The 14,780-nt window shown below is 41.3% G+C and overlaps 1 protein-coding gene across 1 annotated transcript; it reads left to right on the plus strand.

Moving 5' to 3' along the window:
* Window positions 1-440: 440 nt before the first annotated feature.
* LOC147891846 (7-deoxyloganetin glucosyltransferase-like) lies at window positions 441-2,231 on the plus strand. Its single transcript, XM_087388381.1, has 2 exons — window positions 441-1,063; window positions 1,203-2,231. Exons 1-2 carry the CDS (start codon window positions 445-447, stop codon window positions 2,135-2,137), a joined length of 1,554 nt encoding a protein of 517 aa, XP_087244507.1. The 5' UTR covers window positions 441-444; the 3' UTR covers window positions 2,138-2,231.
* Window positions 2,232-14,780: the final 12,549 nt, after the last annotated feature.

The following is a 14,780-nucleotide window of genomic DNA, read 5'->3' on the forward strand; positions in this document are numbered from 1 at the left end:
AGACGACCTTTTTGCACAAGACCAGCATTGGACCTTTTTGGTTACATGTCAATATAATCATGATATTCATGATGCATAGGTGATAGTTTCTGATGTATCTAATGCCTGGCTTCCTCCCCACACAAAGTGGGGAGAGTGGGGAGAGAGTCTGGGCAAGGAGTCTTAGTCCTATAGGACTCCGACTCCTTGCCGTGGGTCCTTGGTGTTGCTTCCCTTTCATATTCAAGCTTGGACTCCTTGCCGTGGGCAAGGAGTCTTAGTCCTATAGGACTCCGACTCCTTGCCGTGGGTCCTTGGTGTTGCTTCCCTTTCATATTCAAGCTTGGGCAAGGAGTCTTAGTCCTATAGGACTCCGACTCCTTGCCGTGGGTCCTTGGTGTTGCTTCCCTTTCATATTCAAGCTTGGACTCCTTGCCGTGCACGGCAAGGAGTCCAAGCTTGAATATGAAAGGGAAGCAACACCATCAGGGCTACAACTCTTCCTTATCTTCCCCTCAGACTTCGCACTCTGTTAGCTCACACACCCTCATGGCATCTTCTGCATTCTCAACTCCTCCACTTTCACGTAACAAGCCCCATGCCTTGGCCATTCCTGTCCCCGCCCAAGGCCACCTCAACCCTCTCATGCGCCTCTGCAAAATCCTCGCCTCCCATGGCATCTCCATTACCTTCGTCAACGTCGGCCCCTTCCAGCATCGACTCGTTGAATCTGTCGCCGAGAACACCGCAGCCTTGGCTGAAGAAAATGACGCTCAACAGCTGGATATCCGGCGCGCACATATTCCCTTTCATGGGGTAGACATGGCTAACAATTTTCGAGTATCACTGGAGGATTTCTGCAACGCTACACAGAGCTTGGGTGAACCCATTGCGCAGCTGGTAGAACGTCTTTCCACAGAAGGCAACCCCGTCACTTGCTTGATCTCTGATATGCTTATGTCAGGTCCTGCACAGGATGTCGCCGATAAGTTTAAGATTCCAAGAGTCGCGCTGTTTACTTCCAGCCAGAGCTACAATTTGTTTTACTTCTATCTCTCACAAGGCCGGATTCCTATCCAAAAGGGTACGGGCTGCTTCCACGATACCGAGCGCTCGACAATTTAAGAAGTCATAAACAACGATGCTGTCTTTTCTGTCCTTCTGTTGAAGCTGAACATGCCACATATTCACGCCCTGACCTTTAATTTTGCTTCATCTTGCAGCTCTAAATGTGGTAAGGCTCAACCGAGCAACGCCGGCAGACCATTTTCACGACGCGCTTCCAGGTCTTCCCGCACTACGCAACCGGGATCTGCCCGATTTCAAACACATTAGTGTGGACGAAAGCGAGTATCTCTACCCTTTCATCGTTCGTCAATGTGCCATCGCTTACGAGAAGGCCCATTCCATCATTGTGAACAGCTTTGACGAGCTCGAAGGCCCTGCCTTTGCGGCCCTATCCCAGCGTCTGGATTGTCCCGTCTACGGAGTTGGCCCGCTCATTGAAGAGCTGGACGGTGACAGCAGCACCTTTTGGAAGGAGGAAGACGACTGTCTTCAATGGTTGGAAGACCAACCACCGAACTCCGTCCTCTTTGTTTCCTTCGGCAGTGTCACCATTTTATCCAAACTGCAATTCGAAGAGGTGTTTTCTGGCCTTGAAGCTAGCAACCAGAGATTCTTGTGGGTGTTTCGCCCAGATCTGGTGGATGGTGTCGCATATACCTCCATTGCAGAGAACTTTCTCGAGAAGACTAAGGGTCGCGGCTACTTCGTAAGGTGGGCACCGCAGCTGAACGTTCTGTCACACTCAGCGGTGGGCGGGTTCCTGACGCACTGCGGATGGAACTCGACGGTGGAAGGCATTGCGAGCGGGGTTCCAATGCTGGTTTGGCCATATTATGCAGATCAATGTCTGAACGCGAAATATATTGTGGAGGAGTGGAAGGTGGGGCTGAGTTTTGAGGCGGGAGAGGGAGGGGTGGTTGGGAGAGAGGAGGTGGAGAGGGTGGTGAGGGAGGTGATGGAAGGGGAGGAAGGCAAGGTGCTGAAGAAGAACGTAGAGGAGCTAAGCGAAGCTGGTCGCAGGAGTTTGAGAGTAGGAGGTTCGTCTCACAAAAGTATTGAGTCACTAGTTCAAGCTCTTATCAAGGTGTAGCCTTTCCATATTACCTCTCAATAATATATGTCTCTATCCTCATCAATATATCTGAGAGTTCAACAAACCTACAATTTAATCCATATTTTCACTTGAGAAAAGGTTGTAATAAAAAAGATTTTGAAAAAAAATTACACACTCCATAAGAAAAGAGTTCATTTTATAAATATAAAATTCACCCATATGGGAATTTTAGAAATACGGCTATTGCATTTTTAAAATCTAAAATTCAGAAGGGGGTTTTACAAATATGCCTTCAACACACTTGATATAGTGAACCCCCCTTCAAGTATATTACCCAATCAAACGACAGTGCTCATTTTTTTATCTTTACCCTCCCTCTACATAGTACATAACCTTGATGCACAAGGTGAAGACCTTTTTCAATGCACTCCATGGAATAGAAAGTTCCCAAGAACAATTGTAAGAGAAGACAAAGACATTTGATTTCCCATGGGGATGTTAAGCTTTATTAGTGAATCAAGCTTGGGCTATGTCCACCCCTTGCTTGCTTTTCTCAGTCTACGTGGGTGTTAATAAACGCCTACTAGGGCAAATAGAAAAGGCACATGGCAAAGCAAATACGTGGGTGTTAATAAACGCCTACTAGGGCAAATACAAAAGGCACATGGCAAAGAGATTTGCTGTTATTTTTACAATTCAAAACTTTCACAACTTCACAAATCACGTGCTTATAGTCTTCACATTGATTTAAGGGTCAAAAGGCATTCCCAAATGCTTATATCTTCATTTTTGGGTTTGAGTACATATAGTCTTCAGAACTTAACGTACTTATAGTCTTCACATTGATTTAAGGGTCAAAAGGCATTCCCAAATGCTTATGTAGTGCCCCATAATGTGGAAATTGTGGGAGGGTAGTGCAAAGGTCAAAACATAAGATATTTGTCCGAAATCAGTGGAAGGTTCTTTATTTACATTTTATAAGTCAAACCATCATGAAAATATGCACCTTATGCCATCAACAATTCATTTGATTTAGCAACACCTTCCTCGCAAAATGTCCTCCCTAGCCCAAGTTTCCCTTAACAATGTGGCATCATTACATCACACTAAAATTATGACATAGACATAAGTCGGAGTCACCCAAATCGCTTGCCACACTAGAGAAGAAAGGGCACGATTTAGCTTGAAGGTCAACATGCACACAATAGCTTTTAAGAGGAGCTTGGTAGGGCAAGAGCACAATGTCCCTATCACTACTCCACACCGTACGGTAGGGGACCTACGTTGTTATGTGAGTCTCATGAGGAAATGCTACAACTAGAAGAGGGAAAGTGGCACTAATTTTCTCCATACTTGCTTTGCATGTGAGCATGAGGTAGGCGATGTTTATGGCATTGTTAACTAAACAATCAAGGAATGACATAGCCTCTCACTTAAAATATCAACCATTGACAAGAACGTCTTGGTAGAACCCCTATAGACCCATTGAAATGGCCTCTTGTTAGGTGCCAAGTTTTGTCATCCTTTAATCGTCTTAGTGTAAATTGGGACTCAAAAGTGTCTATGCAAGGAGTGATTTTCTATTTTCTTATTATTCCACATGCTAGTATAGGTAGGATTGACTGGAACCGAAAGTAGTATGTCATATGAGATGCATAAATGTTGGATAAAAGTATCTTATTGCAAGAAGTATACACTATCATATTGGGTAGCCATCAAGTCTTAACCGAAGTTGAAAACATCAGCTCTATGACTATGTGTCATCCCAAAAGGGTTGACAAATTACTTTTTAATATTTACTATCGAAAAGTCCATCTTGATCTTGACTAGGGCATGACATTTTTGCTCTTGGTGACAATGGATAGATTATTTAAATTTGAATAATGGGTGGATGCATGATAAGGTGGTACAAAAGGTGGTGTTTGGGACATTGCTATGTTGGTGCTTTTAATAGTGCTCTGCAGTGTACAATGTATGAAAATTTAAAAACGTTGCCCATAACTAAATTCAGCTGCACGTCTTCTTGTAACGACCTATAATGATCTCCACATCGTGTCTCTATTCGCCATGACCTCCTCTCTGTCTCTGTCTCTATCACTCTCTCTTTATCTCTCTCGTTCTCCCTCCTTGCATCCGAGCTTTGTTTGTTTGTCTTTCACCTACGCAAGAGGAAGGTGCTTTGAGCCCTATGTGTGTGTGTGTGTGTATCAATTTTGGTGAGTTTGTTTGCTGGTCTCTAATATCGATTCAAACAGTTCCAAGAAATTCCTTCCACAATGTTGGTCTATTAACATTCATGGAAAATGCACTATTGTTTTCTGTAATTCTGGTAATGCTCTCTGCTCGGCCAGCTTTCTGAAGACAAGAAATATGGTTGTGGGTTTAGTTCCTATCAAGTGTCTCTTGATTTATGCTCTTAAGCAACCGTAGCTTGCACACACACACTCTCTCTCTCATGCTCTTCGGTTGTTTTATTTGTCTGTAAACACATTGTTATACGATCTGTTCAGTGATCCTCTTGCTTAGTTGTTGTTGTGTTGCATTGTTCAGACATACTTTCTTTAACATGGAGGGCATGCGGATGATTTCAAGAAGCCACAATGATTTGTGCAGATGCTCCATCCCTGCATCCTCAATGTGCACCCATTGTGCTCGAAACCAGCACATGGTTATAAGGGAATATGAAGCGAGAAAAAAAAGGGAAGGCTTCAAGAGTCCAATCTCACTACTGATGAAAGAAAGAGGAAAAAGGTTTGTGACAACGTGGCAATATTTTTTGCTCAACAAACAACTGGAATGGACAGTGGAGCAAAGAGACATATTGGATAGATTACAAGCACACCCTACCCTGAGAGTAGCTCAACTACAAGAAACAAGAGATGAATCTAGTGTTCAGGCAGCTCTCCTATGTGGTGTTCACAATACCCTCGAAACGGTGTTCAAAGCGACCAAAGTCATCAGATGAACTATTTATATTCATGATCATAATGCCTCTTGTAACACCGAAAGGATAAATGATTTCCACCACAATATTCACAAGAAGTATTTTTTGATAAGCGGGGTTGCTTAGTGGTAACACCATGTTCATCATCATATTGCCGAGCCCAACAATCAGAGATAAGATGAACATGCTTATCAAAATAAGAACAATGTTTCTCAGGATATTTGAGACGAGAAGAATTACCACCTCTATACGGATTACCACCACGTCCATATTTGCAAAAAGAATGCTTTTGAGAAACACAAGCTATCTCTGAATCTACATCATCCATTGTTATCATGACAATTTCATGAGAGTCTCTATGATGCTCCTGTCGTTGGGCATACTCAATCAAGGAAATACATGTTTGATCAAAATCAATTTCATTTTTGTTAGAAAGGATAGTAACAATATTATCATATAAAGGATCTTGGACTGTGTCGAGAAGATAGGTCACCAATTGATTTCGTGGAACAAGTCCACCAGTAGCAGCAGCAAGTTGATTGATGATATTCTTGAACGACTCAATATGAGTTGTAATAGGTGCTCAAAAATTTACAAAGATAAAGAATATCCGTGACAGATTTACTCTCAAAAGTAGCAACGAGATATTCCCATATTGCATGAGAAGAAGGAAGGGCAAATAAGTCCAACATAAGAGAATCATGTAGAGCAGATAAAATATACCGACGAGTTGCTTTATCATGCGAACGCCAATCGGCAGAGTCAGATCTCCATTTCTCAAAGAGAGGGCCCTCAGTCTCCAAGAATATCTTGGTTTCATGATGAAAGTCTTCATTTCGTGAGATCAGCATGCTCATAGTGCTTTTCTCTAAAAATATGAGAACACTCGTTGTTCTTATTGCTTACCTAGTTCTTTAACCACTCGCTTATTTCTTCATATCACCACAAAATGGACTGTTATACGAAGCTATTATCATAGAAACTATGTCTCCTTCTACTTCCTCCTTTGCGATGAGCACCCTTAAAAACGCTTGTATACTTGATTCTGGTATTCTTAGTATTCCTACTACCTTTGATGATGTTAGTGAACGATGGGACAAAAGGGGCTCCCAATCTAAACATTTCAGCAACTTCAAGAGTTTTAAACATTCATAGGAGGAATTTTTGTGCAGGAGATCTAGACTCCTTTTAAAGGAGGATGAAAATCTTCCCTTGTCCACTTGCCGACGACAAGCACATAGTAGCATGATCACCCAGGAAGTGAAGGACTTGGTGTTCTCCTTTTGGTCAATGTAAACTTGCATGTCACCCAATAAGAAGGATGTATGCCACAAACTGATATGGATATAGTCTTATATAAAACACCTTATTCATCTTCTTGATATTCCCCAGGTGAGTGTTGTATCAAGATCCTTATCATCTAGATCCACCCGACTGATAGTGCTTGGCAGTGCCATATATTGCTTGTTAAACTTACATATTGCTTGTTTGTTCTCTTCATATGACATACTTGTTAGTGCCACATTTGCTTGTTAGTGGTACTTATTGTGATAGAGTACTTGCTAAGTATGCTAGTTATGGCATATTCATACTTGTTACTACTATTTAGTAGTGCTACTAATTGCTTGTTGTCACTAGTGTAGTTACTATGACATAGTGCTTGATAGTGCTGATTAGTGCTTCAAGTACTGCTTAAGTTATTGCAACACTGTAGTTTCTATTATTGCTTAATAGTGGTTATTAGTGCTTGTTAGTACTTGCTAATGCCACATATAAGTTGTTGGTGCTTGATAGTGCTTGTTTGTGCTACATATTTCATGTTACTTCCACTTACTGTCACATAGTGCTTGTTAGTGCCTACTAGTTCAGTAACCTGCTAATTAGTACCTGTTAATACTTGTTGGTGCTAATTAGTGCTTGTTAGTGCCTATTAGTTCAGTAACTTGCTAATTAGTAACTATTAATACTTGTTGGTGCTAAGTAGTATCTGTTAGTGCCTTGTTAGTTTAGTAAACTACTCCTTAGTACCTGTTAGTGGTTGTTAGTGCATGTTTGTTCAGTAACCTGCTAATCAGTATTACTTAATGACATGCTATTTCGTGCTTGTTAGTGCCTGTTAGTGTTGCTTGTTATTGCCCCACTTGGTGCTTGTTAGTGCCTATTAGGGCTTGTTAATTCCTATTAGTTTAGAAACCTTATAATTAGTATCTTTTAGTGCCTATTAATACTTGTTGTTGCTTGTTATTGCCCCACTTAGTGCTTGTTAGTGCCTGTTAGTTCAGTAACCTACTAATTAGTACTACTTCATGACATGCTATTTCGTGCTTGTTAGTTTAATGCTATCTAGTGTTGCTTGTTTTTGCCTGTTAGTGTGTGTTAGTGTTTGATAATGCCTGTTAGTGCCTGTTAGTACCTGTTAGTGTTGCCTGATAGTGTTGCTTGTTATTGCCCCACTTAGTGCTTGTTAGTGCTTGTTAGTGCCTGTTAGTTCCTATTAGTTCAGAAACTTGCTAGTTAGTACTTGTTAGTGCCTGTTAATACTTGTTGATGCTTGATCCTAATCTGATCACTTTTGTAGATAAAATTTCTGATGACATTGGAAGTTTCATGTGCAAGTTGAGTTATTTATAGAGTTCAAGAAAAATTATCCAGACATCATAATGCAACAACGCTCATTTGAACGATTTAAACCATTGTTTGTCCATAAATTGAAGGATAGATATACATGTTGCTGCATTCAACATGTCCAAATGGCCTTCTTGAAAGACTCCATCAATATCATGCGTCGTCCCAACACCGGTCTGGATGGAGCACATTGTTATTGCAATTGTGAAATATGTGCAGGGGACAATACTGGAGCTGTTTGTAAAGCTTCTAATCATACATACACTGGTGTTATGTTCTTTTGGGAAAGTGTGTTGTGTCAGAAGCCTTCAGGATGCATGTACCATCACTGAATGTACTAGTTGTGGGCCAAAAAAATCTTTGGCCTGCCCACAAGAGAAGGGTGATTCTACCCACCATGTTTCCGTTAAGGTTTTTGAGGATCTAGATGTAACTATTGGAAAACAGGGGGAGAAAAAAAGAAGAAAGGTGCTCACATTCAAGAAAATGACCTACAGCACCTTATTACAGATGTCTCGGGATTGCATGAAGAAGATCATTAAGCACAACTTCATATGCAAGTGGCAAGTTGAACAAATTTAAAGAGTGTCAGCAAAGGTTTCCTAAAGATTTTGTGGTGGATTTTGTAGAAAATTACACCTTTAAGAAACAAAATGAGATACAATCTATGCACTGGCACTCAGACCAAGTCACTATTCTTGTTCAAATAACATATGTTTGGACAAGAGGTGAGGTTCAAAAAACCATCCATTTCTACAAGGTGCATGATACTCTGTTTGTTTAGCATTGTTTTATGCTACATCACAATTGGTTGGCAAGACAAGATTTAGCACTAAAGCAACATTTGGTTTGGTCAGAAGGTACAGCTTCCCAGTTTAAAGTGAGATAGCCTGCTTTCTTTCTTGCAAGGTATCCTTCCTTAACTAACATGAAGATGACATGGAGTTTCTTTGGCTTTGGACATGGAAAGGGTGAGCATGATGGGTTGTGAAAAGAGCCTTGACACACGAGCAATTGAAGGAAAATTCAAAGAAGCTTACTTGTGCTACTGATGTGGTGAATTTTCTGCGTTCAGATCTCTCAAATGAATCTCATGCCTCCTATATATCAAAAGAAAGAAATATAAGAAGGTTGTTCTAGGAGGTGAAGCTAGGAGAAGTGGATAGATCAATAGCATGGGACTGTGCTCTCATTCCCCTGGTGCGATCGCTACACTCGGTCTCTGGATTCTCAGAGCACAAATGCACAGAGCTCAGGATGCGAAAGTTGTCATGGTATTGTTGTGCTTGCATCTTAGGTTCTTGGAATAGATGCTGTAATAAAGCGTATGTGACAAGTTGGGAATATCAAGTTATTGTCCCTAGAGAGGACATGGAAGCTAAAGAAAACCCTTGTGATGATCCTGCATATGAAGGACATCATGATACATTGAGTGATGCTCTCTATGTTGGAGATAATTTTGCAGTCAATGCAGAGGTAGAACATGATGAGGGTGTAGATTTCTATGTCCTACGGTGCACTGCCAGGAAGGATCTTGCGAATCAAAATTTGAAGGATAGATGGGGAAACATCATTTCATCTAGTGGTTTTGTAGTGTGTGAAGTGGTTGTACTATGGAAAGAAGGCAGATAACTATTACTGCCTTCTTGATAATGAACCCGAGGTTTTTTTGTATTCTCACCTTGTCAGAGCTATAAAGTTTCCCATGGAACTTATGGATGGTGACAAGCTGTTCTTCATGTCAGATGAGGTGCATGAAGCCATATACAACAGCATGCCATTTGAGATGTAAACATCATAGTTCTAATGTCTTCTCATTTTCATGAATGATTGGGAACATCACTTTATTGTCCCCGCAATAGTGTGCATTGCTATACTTTGAATGGCTACCACCCTTTCATTCCATGTATATAGTGATTGGCTTGTATGAGTGGTCAGAGCTAGTAGTTGGTGCTACTAGTGCTACTAGTTGGTGCTACATAACTATGCTACTTGTGCTACTACATAGTGCTACTGAAAAGTGGTGTATATTGTGCTGCTAGTCCTGCCTAGTGATACTACTAATTACTGATGCTACAAATTGCTATTACAAATTGGTGCTACTAAAAAGAGGTGTATATAGTGCTGCTAGTCATGCCCAGTGATGCTACTAATTAGTGATACTGCTGCTACTAATTAGTGATGCTACTAATTAGTGCTACTAGTGCTATTACAAATTAGTAATGCTACTAAGTAGTGTTGCTACTGCCACTAATTAGTGCTACAACTGCTAGGTGTTAGTGCTACTGCAAGTAGTTGGTGTTGTTAAAGTGCTAGTAAGTGCTGCTAGTATTAGTACTTAGTGCTTGGCTTAGATTAGTGGTTAGAGCTGGTAGTTGGTGCTACTAATTAGTAATGCTATTGCTACTAATTAGTGATGCTACTAATTAGTGCTACTAGTGCTGTTACAAATTGGTAATGCTATTAAGTAGTGCTGCTAGTGCCACTAATTCGTGCTACAGCTACTAGTTGTTAGTGCTGCTACAAGTGGTTGGTGCTATTGTAGTGCCAGTAAGTGTTGCTAGTTGTGGTACTCAGTGCTTGGCTTAGATTAGTGGTTAGAGCTCATAGTTGGTGCTACTAGTGCTACTAGTTGGTGCTGCTAATTAGTAATACTAGTGGTTAGAGCTGGTAGATGGTACTCAATGCTTGGCTTAGATTAGTGGTTAGAGTTGGTAGTTGGTGCTACTAATTAGTAATGCTGTAGATATTTCTCATTTGAAAGTTTTTTGTTGCATTGCCTATGTTCATGTGCCAGATGAGTTGAGATCCAAGTTGGATCCAAAAGTTGAGAAGTGCATCTTTATTGGTTATTCTCTGCAGCAGAAAGGGTAAAGATGCTATAACCCTTCTACTAGTAAGTTTACAGTGAGCAGAGATGTTTTTTATGAGATGAGCAGCTGGTATAAACCAGTAAATGTGATTGATGATGTAGATGCACAAAATGGTAATGCTGCAAAGAATTCACAGCAGCAATCACAAAATATTAGTGGACCTGTAGTGTCCTCTAGCAGTGGTTCACATACTTCGCCATGGACAGGTAAATTGAGATCAGGAGGATCTCCTCAAAGCAATGTAGATAGTGGTATGCAAGTATCACAAAAAGGAAAAGAGAAAGTAGATCAGCCCATGGTTGATGTGAATGTAGGTCACTCTTATGTGGATGGTGAATCGAGTGGCTCAGAACAGAGCCTTGATGATGAGTTGGGTATTCCTTCTATTGTTACACTTGGAGTAAGAAAGACAAGGGATGTTTTGAGAGCACCTGGTAGTGAGCCTATTTTGTGCAGGTCTACTAGAGCTAGGTATCCTATGGATAGGCTGAAATATGATGGATTTACAGCCATTCACTATGCCTATATGGTCAAAGTGATACATGAACCAGAACCCACTTCCCTTGAGCAAGCCATGGGAAAAGAAAAATGGGAGAAAGCCATGGATGAAGAAATGGATGTCTTGGAAGCAAATGCTACATGGGAATTGGTGCCTTTGCCTAAAGACAAGAATGCAATTGGCTACAAGTGGGTTTATAAGGTAAAGCACAATGCAGATGGTTCTATGAACAGATACAAGGCAAGATTAGTTGTCAAGGAGTATGCACAGACATATGGCATTGATTATGAAGAAACATTTAGTCCGGTTGCAAGGATGGCAACCATAAGAGCAGTCATTGCTATGGCTGCATCAAAGGGATGGTCTTTACATCATATGGATGTAAAGAATGCTTTCTTGCATGGTAACTTGCAAGAAGAGGTCTATATGGAGCAGCCACCAGGTTATGTTCATGCTGTTCATCGTGAGTTTGTTTACAGGTTCAAGAAAGCCTTGTATGGCTTGAAGCAAGCACCCAGAGCATGGTCTGACAAGATAGGACAGTATCTTGTCACTATTGGTTTTCAGATTTCCAAGGCAGATTTCTCACTTTATGTGAGAAAAACAAAGAAAGGTATTATGCTGCTTGTCATTTATGTTGATGATTTGATCATCACAGGTGATAGTGATGAAGATATCCTTCATGTGAAAATGCTATTGAAGCAGAAGTTTGAGATGAAGCGTTTGGGAGAGCTGCGTTACTTCTTGGGCAGTTAGGTGATTAGATCCACAAATGGAATATGGCTCTTGCAGAGGCAATATGGATTGGACATGCTGTCCAAATATGGGATGACAGGCTGTAAGCCTATTTCAGTTTCTTTGAAGCAGAATGTGAAGTTGAGCGCAGATGCAGGTGAGCTTCTGGAAGACCCTACTATGTACATACGCATAGTAGGAAGTTTGATTTATATGACTATTACCAGGCCATATTTGAGCTATGTTGTTGGGTTGGTAAGTCAGTTTATGCAGGCTCCAAGGAAACCGCATTTGGATGTGGCTAGACACATACTGAGGTATGTGAAGTCCACATTGCAGTATGGACTATTTTATGAGACTGGGGTTCAGATACAGTTGCATGGATACACTAATACTAATTAGGCTGGTAGTATTTCTGATAGACGATCTACAAGTGGATATGTGTTCTCTTTTGGGAGTGCTGCAGTCACTTGAAGCAGCAAGAAACAGCCTACAGTTGCCTTGCCGAGTGCAGAGGCTGAGTACAGGGGGTGCAGCAATGGCTGCATGTGAGGTAGCTTGGTTGCATAAGCTACTTTATGATATGCATCAATCTACAGATGGGCCAGTTGTCATTTATTGTGACAACATGAGCAGTATACACTTGGCAAATAACCCAGTCTATCATGCTAGAACAAAGCACATTGAGGTGCATTATCACTATGTGCGGGAGAAGGTTCTAGTAGGTTTTATTGATCTAGTTTATGTCAGCACAGAGGATCACGTAGCTGACATATTCACGAAGGCATTGGGTGCAGAGAAGCTGCACAAGTTCAGAGACCTGCTTGGTATGCAAGAATTGGGATTGAGCTCGAGGGGGAGTGTTGAGATATCGAGTTCCACTCGTGATATGCCAGGGTGACCGTTGTACATTTATGTCACCGACTTATTAGCTGCAGATGAGATTGGTACACCGCCCATGAATAATAGTTGGATGACAGCTATCTTTATGTACTCTAGTTAGTGGCTCAGTTAGTATGCCACCATAGTTAGCTGAGTTTGGTTTGAGACCCACATATAGGGTTCACCTATTCTTTTGTTCTTTTGGCTTTCACAACTAAGAAAAGGAAAACTGTTTTCGGCCTCCACCTTTGTGTATATTCCTCCATTGTGTATGTGAGAAAGCTGCAAGTGAGACTCCTTCCCTTCTCTCTCACTCTCTTCACACCATGTGGCTCTTTCTTCCACTAGGAGGTCTAGGTACCACTCTGAGGCTTCATCGATTAAGGCTATGGTGGGGAACCAGGCGACCTTGGTCTCATTGGATTGATCTCCACCAGCTCAACATGCGGCATTAAAATGTTGGAGCAATCGGGCTGGATCGCCCCTACCATTGTATTTGAAAAGTTTGAGTTTGCCCAAGGGGAACCTACCTTGATTGTTATTATTGTTGTCAAAATTGTTGCGAGGGTTAAAGAAATTGTTCCCCTCCGCTTCGAGTTCAAGGTCCCCATCATCGCGACGGCGCGCGGCCATGTTGTATCATGGAGGAGTCAAAGGAATTTGCTGAATTTTTGGGGGGAAATTCAGGGCAGAGGGTTGGAGGCGTTGGTCAGAGAGTAGTTGCATGCAGATTTGGCGAGAGGTGGAATGGGTGCCTCTCTCGCAAGTGTAGATTTGATGTGGTTTTGTTAGGGGGGTTAGAGATGCGTTGGTATTGTAGGGACCGTCATGTTAATAATGTGCATAGGATTATTCCATGTAAGTAGGAAAATGTGTCGGCGCAAATGGATTGTCAATCAGAGGTCACGGTGAAAATTTATGAGTGAATTAGTGCAAAAAGGGACCCACACGGGGGCACAAATTAGTGAGTGTTAGGGATGCCAAAATGGTGTGCAATGAACTGAAAAATTTTCCCGTAGCGTGGTGTTTCTATGTGTGAAATCTTGGCTCAATCGGGGTCCATTTTGGCTGTCAAACGGGTGAGTCACAAAGGGTGAAAGTAGGTGGAAAATGTGGCCCTTTTTTGTTTTTAGGGGGGGTTTGTCCTTAAGCCTAGTGTAAATGGACTTTATGGAAGGTAACTCAACTAGGAAATTTAGTCTAGCTACTAGTTAGTCTAACTGTCTGGTTATTGTGACTAACCTAACTAGTTGCAGTTAGGTAAACTAACTAGAGTTAGTCTACTAAGGACAATTAGTCTTACCTAACCAGAATGTAACTAAACCACCCTAGGTTATCCTAACCTAGCTGTAAGCCTAACTAACTAAGGGAGAGTTAATTCTAACCTAACCTATGACAAAATATGAAGAGGGGAAAGGAGAAGAGTGGAGATGAGGAGAGAGGGCATAGCTAGAGAGCACACCACAAATGACTAACTGTACACTAGATTTAGTTGAAAATGTAGAATATATACAAACCCATTTAGGGTTAGGGTTAGGGCATCTAACCCTTCTCTTTATAGCACTCTATTTGGTTAGTGCTATGCACATATGATCACATGATGGTGCTATGCACATGTTGAAATTTAAATCAAAATTGTAAAAAATTCATTTAAATTTTTAAAATTTTCTATTCTGTAAAATAATATAGACTAATTATGTAAGTGTATTTTCTAACCATATAAAATTTAAAATTAGAATTAAGGGAGAAATTTGAAATTTTATTATATTCTTTAGAATTCAAAATTGGCATAAAAGTTTCATGTTACTATATTTACGAGAGAGAGAGAGAGAGCATGTGTGTGTGTGTGTGAGAGAGAGAGAGAGAGAGAGTCAAAGAGAGTGAGAGCCGAGAGAGAAAGGGAGGGCCAAGAGAGGAAGAACGAGGGAGCGTAAGGGAAAAAGAGACTCGAGAGAGAGAAAGAGAGAGGGAACGTGAGAGAGGTGAGAGGAGGGAAAGAGATAGGGAAGTGAGGGCCGGGAGAGAACGTGAGGGAACGTGAGGCCTACCTTAGTTGCAAGATGGATGGCAAAGAGCTTGACAACGGTGATGACTAGCAAGGGCAGCAAAACCGTGACCTCG

Source organism: Dipteris shenzhenensis, chromosome 17 (assembly GCF_047967505.1).
Source record: "Dipteris shenzhenensis isolate YYH24624 ecotype China chromosome 17, Dip_SZ_1.0, whole genome shotgun sequence".
In the NCBI taxonomy this organism is placed as follows: Eukaryota; Viridiplantae; Streptophyta; class Polypodiopsida; order Gleicheniales; family Dipteridaceae; genus Dipteris; species Dipteris shenzhenensis.